Here is a 12,941-nt window from a genome sequence, read left to right as displayed (position 1 = left end):
TGTGCACACAGCACCTGACACTAACATTGCAAGTAACTAATGCAGCCACCAAATAAATACTATAGTTTATTTACTACCACACACACTATTTTAGTTAATCTGTGTGGTTTATAGCAAATCCATGTTTCTGGGCTTCAAAATACATGCTGTAGTAATGCTGCCATCTGCAATTATTTATGGAGTTGATTAAGCACAGACTGTTGATGCAAGGTTACTCTTCTAGCGACAGGCTAGACAATGGAATGACTGCCAAGTACGTTTATATGGGTCAAGAAACAGTCCTAGAATCTATAGCTTCGCATAATTTACATATAGTGCCTAAAATGTCTGCCAGAGCCATTCAACTTACAGTGTGCCTGTCAGTAAGTGTAGCAGCTGCCGATTTGATTAAAGCTTTATGTGCAAGTTACCACCAATTTAAAAAAACATATGAGGCTGCCCTCTTTTCTGCACCCCAACTTTTCATTTTCAGTGTGAACACAGCTTATTTGGCAGAACTTCAGCCTGACAATATTAGCCCGCATGCAGTTTCACACAGTGCTCACTCTTAATATCCCCCCCTTGATATACTGAAAGCCTCCTTTTCTCATTTCCTTTCAATTCCCATGAATTCTAGAAAATAATACCAAGCAATCATTACCTAGCTGCGAACATAACAAGTGTGACTTACGTCACATTGAACAGTACACGCTGAACATCAACAATGTAAAAAAAGAGGCAGAGATCACAAGAAAGAGAAAGTCATAAGCAGCCCAATGTAAAATACCACATTATATTTACACCAGTTGAATAACATCCCAAATATAGATGCATCATGGCTATGAGCCAAGGAATATGCATTATTCAAAAGCTAGTTTAACAAAAAACAGTTTCTTCATTTGTTTTATCTTTGTTGGTAAAATGATAAAGAATTCCCTGTCAGAGCTCAGTAAGCTCTGTTTCACAAAAGTCATACAGGCATGGAGACACCATCACCAATTAAGGCACTGTTACAGTGTTACATATCAGCAATAGAATTCCACAGGGGCAATCACATCTACAAAACAGCCATATAATGAAACCATTTCTGTCAACAGGGTCATCAACCAGAACATAATATCCATGCAGCACCATGCCCAGATGTCTTCCACTCTGAACCTCTCCCTGCCCCAGGATTATCTTCTGCATTGAGCTCTGGAGAGAGAGAGAGATTAGTTTTTAACCCTTTCCTTTGACTTTCTTGCCAATATGCGAAAATATTGTTTTCCACATTTGGAATCTTCAATTTTTGCAACAAGACACTGCTATTGCACTGGAAACATCCAGTGATTGCTAATGGATCAAAGGAAAGCATGCTATATACAGTTCCGCCGGAAAACTGTGGGCTTCAATGAAAAAATGTAATATTTCATTTTTAAATCTCTCTCTCTCTCTCTCTCTCTCACACACACACACACCTCTGTTAGTAAAATCAACAATATTTGAATAATATTGCATTTCCTAATCCACTACAACAATATTTAGTTCATGTATGCTTTCTAAATGTCCAGGTAATCTATCCAAATATTTCTTTTTGGTACAACTACCCAATCAGCTATACCTGACCTGTGCAGGTAGTCACCAAATTCAGAATTCTTGCTAGATATTCAAGAATTTGAATAAATTGGAACTCTGTGTAATGCTCACTTATATCAACCATTGCCTTTTGATGGGCTGGAGTATTTAGGAATTTGGATCTAAAAACAAAATAACAAAATAACATGGACAGACTGTTGCCCCAAATTAACCTTAAATCTTATTCGTTAGCAGACATTAGATTTCTCTCGCTAGCACATCTAACATAAATGGTTGACCTCAGTTAGTGATTTGCATGAAATTGCCCAAATTATCTATTTTTGTAAATAATGTGGGTTTTTTTTTGTTAAAATTGTTGACAACCCCCTTCAAAATAGGTAGGGCAGATTAAAAAAATCAAATCAAATGACTATACCTTTAATTATTGACAGGAATTTGTGGTCTACAATCAGAACTTATTAGCTCCTGAAGTTTGAAATGAAGCCCAAACTGGCCTCCACAAGAGGCACTAACAAATCCTTGGCATTTCCAGTTAAAAGGATACTTTTAACAGGTGCAGAAAAACCTCTGCATATGCTCCATAGAGCCACTGCCAGTCAGAGCAAACAACACTGGGCTAGTCTGGATACTACCTTCTACTTGGTCAATATTCATAATTCATACAGGCCATGATCCAGTCCCTCTGCTTAAGAAGGGCAGAGCGCTGGAAGTTAGTGAGCGAGAGGTATCTCCAAAATAGAAGAACAGGGAGGAATGGCCTGGCTCATTCCTACTTCAAACTAGAACACTTAAAGCATGAATCACTTTTTTTATGTCCGCTGATGAAGTCTTCCTCATGGAATCTTGAAGTTGAAGCAAAAAGTTGCTCCATCTGATCTGAGTCAGTGGATGCACTCAAAGAAGAGAGGAATAATGCTAGTGGGCTAGCCAATTCTATTCTACTAACTCTCTTCTGATGAGACTTGTTGGCTTCCAGTCTTCCACATACAGAAAGGCTGAGTCCTGGCTACAATATTTTAATAATATGTGATGAGTTAGAAGAGGAATAAGTGCATACAGAAAAATGCATACACTGAAAACTAATAGGGGTATATTAAAGAGCATGGCATAAGGAAGAACATGAACACATGAAAAACTGAAATAAAAGGGTGCTGGTGTTGTCATATTCTTACATACCTTAACTCATATACGCGTGTGTGTGCACGTATATGCATGTGTGTATACACATCTTATCAGAAGGTGGAAAGTGGCATATATGTGAATGAATCTTACAAAACCTTCCCCTGCTTGAGGAAAATTATGTGTGCCACAAACTAGTCAGCATGCCTTATAGCAGTGGTGGGGAACTTCTGACCTGTGGGCCTAAATAGGGATCATTTTAGCCAGAAGGCCATTTTCCTGCCTACCTGCCTACCTGCCACCTGATCAGCAGCACTTGTTAAGTTCTTTGCCTTTAGCCGTATGTTTTGATTTCAAACTGCAAGGGCAAAGGAAAATGTGCCACCTGACAGAATGCCAAAATGGCCCACAGGGGTTAGACAACCTTAGCAGCCATTCTGCCTGCTGGAAACAGTTCCCCACCCATGCCTCATAGTGTCACACTTTGTTATTATATCTTCTTACTGCTACAGACTAACATAGTTCTCTGCACCTTATCACTGGTTATGGCTTACTTCAATCTAGTCTTCATTTCACACCTGTTTTATACTTCTGCACTGGCTATTAAATAGTAACCTGAAATGAAGCAACAGAAAAAGCACAATATTAAACACAATTGCTGACAATTGTTCAAATTTAATTTTTTTTCCAAGTTTACTCTATGTGTAGGACAAGCACTCACAATTAGTTTGAATGAAGTTGCTTGAGAAAATTTAATTCTATCATTTCCTCTGTAATTTGTCACTGCATTATTCAGATAACTGTGTATGCCCTTACTACAGCAATTCCCACCCTGGTGCCCTTCAGATGTTTTGAATGACAGCTCCGTCTACTGTCACTTGGCAGCAACCATTAATATCAGGCTACAGCAGGGGAAGGAAAAGAAAGGATGCTGGGCCACAACCAATTCTGCTGAGAAGCCAGGCTCTGTCCTCCATTGACAGTCATTACATTACAGCCATTACATCAGGCTGCAGCAAAAGCAAGAGAAGGAATGCGGATCCATTCCTTTGTTATACCTGAGAGCAGCAATTTCTTAACACATCCGCTCGCCATCTAGTTATTAGAACAACTTGTAACTAAAAACTTGTAATTTGCTTATTTTCTCCCCACTTCCAATCCATTTTCATTTTGTGTCATGTATTTCTAGACTGTAAGCCTGACAGCACAGGTTGACTTTTTCAGTCAACTATGGAGTACCCACATCTAAAACAATGTTAAGCTTCTGCCCTTTGAAACCTGTTCAGGGAATGTGATCTGTCATTTTACAAATTTAGTTCTAATTTTAAAGTTTATGACATACACAAGGCAAGGTGATATACCTTACTGAAGAACAGATAGGCATATTCATCAGGTCAGATCGATCCAATGAGAAGATAGAGAGGGAGATCACATCCCTATGGTCACACTAGTCTTGGTGAAGAGGTTGAAATACCAGAGCTATGACAGGGCTCAACAGCACCAGTTGCTTCTCAGTACTAATAAAAACAACATTAAAAAAATACAGTGGCCAAATTGGGGAGGGGGAGTACAGGTTACCACCATTGGTCTTATTCCTGAGAAGAGACTGTGCAGTGCAATCAGCTATCAACAACAAAAAGTGCAATTGTGAATTTTATTGACCAAGAGAAAAGTTGTGAGCAAAATAGGAAGAAGCTGCCAACCAGCTCTGTTAATTTTGTGCTATACTACTGAGCATTACCGTACAGAGCTAGGGATCAGAATCTATTTTGTCTCCAGAGGAAACTGATAATGCTAGATCAATAAAAAGCCTTTCCATAGTTTCCATACTCACAGTCTGGAATCCAGCTGCAGGAGAAATCCCAGTTTGTCATATTCTGAAAGACAAAAGCAGGAGAGTTCAAGTAATTAAGGCAATACAACTTTTCATCATCAGGTGTCCTACAAGAGAGCAGAAACTTTTTAAAAAGATAATTTTTTGTGAAGGGCACAAAAGTTTAGAAACTGGATATGACAGCATGGTTAATAAATCAAGAAGTTCTTGTTAAATGTACCATCAGATGAATAATTTCTGGTTTCTTAATTTCTAAAGTCAGAACTAAATAGACTATTTTACAGAAAGAACCTAGAAAAAAGAATAAAGATGCACTTGCATTTTCTATATACACACATACTTCTTTCAACTTGATCCTGAACGTGAGTTGTCATGCAAATTTTCTGAAGCATGATCATTCACCTTCTAACAGATTCTTTTGTAACTCCTGCCACAATTAAATACAGAGCCTGCATTTATTTGGGGAGGACCTTCAAAATAGGTTTCCCTATAGAAACAGCGCAAGACACCCCAGAATAATTGTTTTTTGATTGGGTATTGATATTTCCACATGCTGTAGTCTGTATAAAGCATAGCCAAGAACTACATTTAACCCTTGCATTTTTACTCAAAAGGGTATAGCAGAAGGGAGTATCAACAACCTCCCATCCTGTTCCATTTGGCAGTCTCAAGTCTTACAGAGGTTTCAATCCAAATTGCATTCCTGCCTAGCAAAGGAGGAACAGTAGCAGCCCTGCTTCCAGCTGCTTCAAGTGCTGATGTGCAAAATTTACAGGCTGCATTTACACCTTCTCATCAAGTCAAATAAACTTTCAAATGAATTCCATCACCTCACCATACCCCAGCAAAAACACAACATTCTTTTAAAAAGACAAGATAATAATGTCACACTTTCAAGCCAACAATACTGCATTTTGAGAAACAGCATTTTAATTACAAGACATACTATATAATTAAACTTTCCTTTAGGAAGGTTATTGAGAAGACAAATCATTAACACTGAGTGAGTGCAAATCTGAAAGCAAGTGTTATATACTTTCCCTGATCCATATTATCTACACATTTGGGCTGCAAGAGGTAAAATCATGCAGGAAACAATTGAATAAATCCCATGATCAACACAAAGTCTGCAACAGGCAAAAAGTTCCAAGGAATATAAATGAAATACAGCTTAAGACAGGAAGCTCTGAACACTCTAAAATTCCAGTGCCTTCAACTAAAGATTAAGCATTGTGGATTTGCTAGGTATTTCCTGAGCAATGATACTCATAACAGGCACCAGTCACTTTGGGTGGGGATTGACATGGGTGGATATCTCAGTCATTTGTTGCAATACCATACAAAATCTTGTGGGCATCAATATAAATTTGATGCAAACAACCAAGTGTCATACATTACGCAAATTGAATTTTAAGCTTCCTTCAGACCTATTAAACCCAACAGACCCCTAGTGACCCTTTACTGTGGCAATACAATCTACCCTTGTTACTTACTGAAGAGCCATACACTGACTCTCTGAACTGCAGAAAAGGCATGTTCTTGTGTTGCCACCCTCTGGACTTCGCATGGAGGAAGCACATGTAGAAGGGTCTCAGATGATGATTGAACAGTCCAGGTCAGTTTATACGGGGAGAGGTGGTGCTTGAGATATTGAAGTGCTGGGCTGTTTAAGGCTTTATAGGTCAAAAGCAGCACTTTGAATCGGACCTGGAAACTAGCTTACAAGCAACAGTCAGGCCAGGATCAGTCTAATATGCTCAAACATATTATTGCCCCAGTGAGCAACCTGGCTGCCGAATTCTGCACCAGCTGAAGTTTCCAAACCATCTTCAGAGGCAGCACCACATATAATGTGTTGCAGCAATCTAACTTAGAGGTTACCAGAGTAATTAACAACAGAAGTTAGGCTCTCACTGTGCAGATAGGGGCACAGCTGGGCCATGCCACCAAAGCCAATTTAGCATCAAGCAACAGCAAAGGTTCCAAGAGTATCCCCAAGCTACATACCCACTCTTTCAAAGGGAGAGTAACCCCATCAGGAGCAGGCAACCTCCCATCCATCCAGTGTAGAGAACCACCCACTAACAGTAGTTCAGTCTTATCTGCATTGACCTTCAATTTGTTGGCTGTCATCCAGTCCATTACCAAGGAAAGACAATGGTAAAGGAGAAGTAGAGCTGTGTGTCATCAGTGTATTATTGACAACAGACTCCAAAGCTCCAGATGAACCCACTCAAAAGTTTCATGTAAATGTTAAACAGCATGGGATATAAAATGAACCCTGAGGAACCCCACAATGAAGCCTCCATGGGGTCAAAGAGCACTCCTCAAGCATCACCTTCTGGAAAAGACTGTCCAAGTAGGACTGGAACCACTGAAAAGGAATGCCACCCACTGCCTACTCTGATAGCTGCTCCAGAAGAAGTCAAGAAGAATGACCAAGGACATATTTTTCCTGTCTCTCTCCCAACAAAGGTCTTTATATAGGGTGACCAAAGCAAGTTTCTGTGCCAAAACCGGGCCAAAACCCCAACTGAAATGGATCTAGAAAATCAGTTTCCTCCAAGAGCACTTGGATCTGGTCATGACCACCTACTCAAGAACCTTGCCCAAGATGGGGAGATAGGCAACTGGCCAGTAATTGCTTAGATTTTTCTAATCCAATGAGGGCTTCTTAAGGAGTAGTCTTACCACTTCTATCTTTAAAAAAGTATCTCAAAATGTCTATTACTGATACACATATGTGTGGTGCAATTCTCATAAGAGTGTACAGAGGAAGGTGGGAGATCCACATTCACAAGCTGAAGATTCTTCAGACTCATAACTGAAAGAGAAACTCATATATATATAAAATTTGAATAATCAGTTCTCAGATTGATTTATAAAAAAGTAAATTATATCATACATATTCAACAATAATTAATGTTGTGCTTGCATGATAATTTATACTTTGTAGCCTAAAAGGCCATCCAAATTTGCCATTGATAGTCAAGTACAGGCATAGGCAAACTCAGCCCTCCAGATGTTTTGGGACTACAACTCCCATCACCCCTCGCTAACAAGACCAGTGGTCAGGGATGATGGGAGTTGTAGTTCCAAAACACCTGGGGGGCCGAGTTTGCCTATGCCTGGTCAAGTAGATACTGCAAATATTTCAAATTTCAAGTATAGGGGTAATAAAAAAGAGGTAAAAATGTTTTATTCCATGCATCAAAAACTGAGAAATTTCACACTTAAAAAAAATATATATAGGTAAGTATTAAGAAAGAGCAATTCAAACAAATATGCTAATGAGTGCATCAATCTTAACAAATGTTTGCGACCTGTTGCTATTCTGGATATCATAGAGAAAGCTACACCTGAAATAAAGGGCAACAAAAGCATTCACTGCATGAGAACACTGACGAATGAATGATTAGGGAAACTTGACCTTGCTATACTAAGAGATGTGAGGAGGAACTCCTGCCCATCTGAAACGATTCAAGCAGAGCTATCTTACTCAATTAAGGAAAGTAGAAACATTAAGAACACAGGGAACAAAAATATGAAAACATGTGACTAACTTTTGCACATAGTGCAATGTGTCACAGATAACCCTAGCATATCACAAGTACAAGAAAACAATTTCCCCTCATACCACAAAGCACACTAGGCCTTGGGTCAAGAGAGATAAAAACATATTCTTCTAAGCTATAGGGCACCCTAGTTTCAAATGAGAACCTACCACTGCCAACGATTTAATAATAAAAGTGTAGCAGAAATAACACAAACAGACTTACAGCCAAGCACAGCAAGCTCAATAAACTACACACTTTTCATGCCAAGCTAAACACTGGCACAAATATGGAACTTTCCTCTGAACATCCAGGATCAGTTTAACTGCTGGACAGTTAAGTGAGAAATGCTTAGTCTAATTGCCCAGCTCCCAACAGACCACCCAAACAGACAACACAGCAGAAAGAGCAAACGCATGTACAATCCATCCACCTTCACATTTTCCAGCTGCATCCACATGTTTACACAGAGAGAAGGAAACTAATTTGTCTCTAGTGTGTATTCCTCAGGGGTCAAACCACAAAACGGACTAAATACTCTACAAGCATAATTATGAAAAATTGTATACACAAGTCAAACCAAAGAACACAGATACTACAACTTCAGCTGCTACCTGACAACATTCCTTCTTGTGGAATCTATAATGTCTGCTCTCATTAAAAGAATAAGAGGTACAGCCCACTTTTATGCTAAGGGGCTACGTGCACATTTGTGGTACAGTTCTAGAAATATGCCTATACACTGCTGGTTATGGGAACTGACCCATGCTCTATGCATAAATTCCATCCATTTGCTCTCTCTGTATGTACCATCTTACTTGTCATAGCCTCAGTTTGCAATGGGAATTTTGGTGGCCAATCAGCCTAACCTAACTGATTAGGTTAACTGATTTCAAGTTTCCTAATAAGACAACACAGAAAGAACATGAATGAATCTAGATTCTTTGCACTTTTGGATAATAGTAATACATGGTTAACTCTGGCTCCAAGACAACCTTCTGTTGAGGTTCACTGGTATTAGCTTTTAGCCTCCTGTTTCTGAATCTTGCCTTCTAATGTCTGAGACAAGCAGTTCTACAAAATGTGGTGTGCCCATGCCGATGTTCATTAAAAGTTTCTAGTTTGAGAAACCTGTTTCACAGTTTCAATATATTCGGAGAGTTAGGGAATTCATTATATTGGTGAGAGTTCAGACTAATCTTTTTGATCATTCTCTTACTGAACGGACCTGAACCAATGGATTCAAGTTACAAGAAAGGAGATTTTGACTAAACATCAGGAATAATTTCTGACGGTAAGAGTTGCTCCACAGTGGAACAGACTCCCACAAGAGGTGGTGGCCTCTCCTTCTTTGGAGTTTCTTTAAGCAGAGGTTAAGCATCTGTCATGTATAATTTAGTTGAGATTCCTGCATCGCAGAAGGTTGGACTAGATGACCCTCTGGGTCCCTTCCAACTCTACAATTCTATGATTCTAGGACTGTTATGTTTCCTTGGGACATACGCGTATACATATCTGCAGATTACAGATTACCGTATTTTTTCGTGTATAACACGACTCCATGTATAAGACGACCCCTATTTTTGGGAGCCCTCAACAGTTGTGGAGTTTCTTTTGTAAGTTCGCTGAGCTGTTGAGCAGCTTTTTGATGATCCCCCGCTCTGGCTGACGGAACTGGTGCCATAATACACCACATACCAAATACTCTTCCTAAGCCGGGAAGAGGGGATAAGATGCCTCCTCTTGGACATTTAATTGCTACCGCCGTAGCACCAGCCCTTGCTTACTTAGCATATTAACCCGTGTATAAGACGACCCTCAATTTAGCATAAAAAATCAGAAAAAAATGTCATCTTATACATGGAAAAATACGGTAATGTTTAAGGAATAAACCCTTATGGAATTAAAATGACTGTCTGGGCAGGATGTAGCTGAAATATGCTAGGGGAACTATTTACCATTGCAACCCTAGTTCTATTCTGCTAGAAGACAGCTCTCTTGCCTAGTAGAGTTGGCCCAGAAACTAACATGTTTTCTGAAATACACAAGAGCACAGTGTGAGCTTCTTTGGGTCACAATCTGAATACTGGAGTGCTCTTGTAAGGCCCTTGGGATATGCGTGTGTGTATATATATACAATAGACAATGGATAATAACTTTCCCCGAAAAATATCACAGAGGAACAGGTAGGTGTAGATGAGAAGTGATGCCACAGTTCACCTGTGCAGTGATTATTTTGGTTTCTGGGGAGAAAGGAACCTCCCATCCCAAACTGAGTCTTGATGACAGTTTACCCAGTGGCCTTACCATGGTTTGCACACAACTACTTAATGGGCTGGCTGTTTGTAACAGCCAACCAACTTTATTTATTTCTCCTTGCTATTTCTTACAGATAATATCCAATATGAAAGCCTTAACTAGAATAACTTCCATGCACCTATTATATCAATAAAGATACTTTATAGCCAATTGCTTTATATTTTTCTCACGGAGCAAACATTCATATAAACAGTCTTCAGTCATGAATGCCATCCTTTGATTTAGAGTGTTTAGCAAGTTATGTAATTCAGGTACTGCATTTTCAGTAAAATTTCCTTTCCCATGAAAATGCCTTACTAGACCCCTCAGAAACTTCTTTTCTGGGCTCACATCCAGAACATTTCTCAGTGGCACTCTGCCAGCTCCATATCACCTTAGCAATGAAAGAGTTAGTAATCCACTGTTTTGCCTGTATGTATCTTCTGAATAAACAAGGACTGAGACAAAAAAAGAGAAAAGAAAATGGGGACCGGTAGTCTCAGAGCTTATTCGCAGACTTATGTCAGAGATAGCAAATTCTAAGCATGTGAATATTTTTCTTCTCCACAGTAAATTCAGGGCAGCCTTCAAAACTACGGAAATCTTCCAGACAGGCGTATAAAGAACTCATAGAAAACTCAAAAAGAAAGGGAATATGCATCATCTTTGTCTTTTCTTCTCTAAAAAGTTATGTACTTGGACACATGCAGGTCTTTGTTACATAAACTGTGATTCCATTCAGTGCTATGAATCCTTGTGTAAATGTAGTTAAACATTCCTAAGTGACTGTTTCACAAAAGAGGTTTTGCTCCACTTCAGAAGCCGTATCATATTTCCTAGTAAAAGTCAAAGATAATATTAACAAAAAAGTAATGTGCAAAAGTTCTTGGTGACCTCTGGGGCGAGTCAACTTGATCTGCAAAAGATAACAAATAATAAATAAGAGGACATAGGAATATTTTATTACAAGACTAGATTAAAGGTTATTTCTATGGAGATTCCCACCCACAGACATTCATATCCCATAGCCAATAGAGATGAGAGGTGGAAAGGAGACTAATAGTAGAAAAGAACTGCTGCACTTGACAAACAAGGTACAACAGGAATTGGCAAACCATCAGCCAACTCCCAATTAAACTGTTATGGGGATATAAAACATGGAGGAAGCACTGTTACCCAAAGATGAACTGGAGGAAACCAAGGAAATGTTCTGCGGAACAAATGAGCTTCTACAATTCATTGAAACTGATGAAACTTTATGGGCAATCATGGCAATTATTTATCAAGTAGAAAAAGCTCTACTGGCCCAGGCAGAGATGTCCTCAAAGTAGCATTGAAGTAGAGCATTCTGGATCACAAAAGACAAACTCAGACTTCACCATCAAACTTAAAATAAAATGCTTTTCTAATTCATCAGCAGTTTTCTCTAAAAAAAATAAATAATACAGCATTGTTTAAAACTACCATCAGGACATACTGGCTGGGAACCGAAGTTTCCTCCCACTGGTGGGAGCATCCCTTGAGCAGACTTCTGCTAAAAACACTCCTGGTAGTGTGTGGAGGACAGGGGAATCTCTTGCCAATTCACCTTGGTGTTCCTCCAAATGTATTTGGGAGGGCTGGGGGACTCTTGAAAGCAGCACAAAAAGCAGCATAGCAAACTTACGGGGAAATAGGGAAGTGGGTGAAAAATGCTCCCCTGCTCCTATTTTTTAGCTGTTATATTAGCAGCAGTTATAAAGCTAAACACTATTTCTTCATCATTTTCTGGAATGACATATTTTAGTTAACTAAGCAGAAATATTTTATTTTCCAGGGGCATATGATATCCTAACGTATCAGAGATATGCTCCTTCTGTTCATAGACAGGATGCAAAGCAGAATCCTGCAGGTAGAAGGGTGAGAAGCCAATTTCCTACTATATCTGAATAGATTGATAAAATTTGGTCCATAGTAACTATGATTAAGTAACTTAGTACAAAAAAATTCATATAAACCAGCATAACAGGTTTTGGGGGGTGCTTTTTGTAATGTTTTAGAACAAGATCAATTATAATGTCCAACCTTGTGCTGCTTTCAACCTGCTGAAACTGTATTGCTTTTTGCTCTTTATATTTGCTTTATTTTATTAAACAAAATTAAAATGATAAAAAACACTTTTCTCTTTCTCTAAGCCTTGGGGTCTTGGGGTTGGTGGATGAGATATGGAGCCCCCGGTTTATTTTTTAAAAGGAGCAGATGTAGTGAACTATGTGATTTATATTGTTTATTTGGTATGAACGTTGTATTTTATTTATGTACTTTTACCATGTGACTCACCCCGGGATCACCTGGCTGTGAAGAAAAGGATAGAAAAAATGGAAGGAAGGAAGGAAGGAAGGAAGGAAGGAAGGAAGGAAGGAAGTGGCTGGAAGCAAAGGTTCTGGACTGCCTTCTTTATAGGGAAGCTGAAGTCTCCTTCATTTCCTTGGACCTAGTAAAAAAAATAATCTTCCAAGCATGAAAGCAATGTCCTTCTGAGCATGCAGTTGTACCCTTTCTAGGGTTGCCATGTGTCCTCTTTTTCCAGGACATGTCCTCTT

The 12,941-nt window shown here is 39.1% G+C and overlaps 1 protein-coding gene and 1 long non-coding RNA gene across 10 annotated transcripts in view; one reads left to right on the top strand and one right to left on the bottom strand.

Annotated features, from left to right (window-relative positions):
• ST3GAL3 (ST3 beta-galactoside alpha-2,3-sialyltransferase 3) overlaps nt 1-12,941 on the bottom strand; it is a 183,425-nt gene that overhangs the window by 119,777 nt on the left and 50,707 nt on the right. For 6 of the 9 annotated variants that reach the window (XR_014008460.1, XM_081195244.1, XM_081195245.1 and 3 more), the window contains one exon: nt 4,508-4,550. The exons of 1 other annotated variant lie outside the window; for it this stretch is intronic. Coding sequence is in view for 7 of the 8 variants with exons in the window: in XM_081195244.1 (XP_081051370.1) it covers nt 4,508-4,550 (43 nt within the window). In the remaining variant the exon portion in view is untranslated. Of the gene's footprint in view, nt 1-3,227; nt 3,289-3,394; nt 3,492-4,507; nt 4,551-12,941 lie in introns of those variants that run through there. 2 more of the 9 variants (XM_081195248.1, XM_081195249.1) reach the window with 2 other exon arrangements.
• On the top strand, nt 4,501-12,515 carry LOC308587588. The gene is made up of 2 exons (XR_014008479.1): nt 4,501-4,577; nt 10,930-12,515. It is a non-coding gene; the product is annotated as an uncharacterized lncRNA (long non-coding RNA).

This window comes from Podarcis bocagei (assembly GCF_964188305.1).
Source record: "Podarcis bocagei genome assembly, chromosome: 5".
Lineage (NCBI taxonomy): Eukaryota > Metazoa > Chordata > Lepidosauria > Squamata > Lacertidae > Podarcis > Podarcis bocagei.
This window is presented reverse-complemented; position numbering and strand designations above follow the sequence as displayed.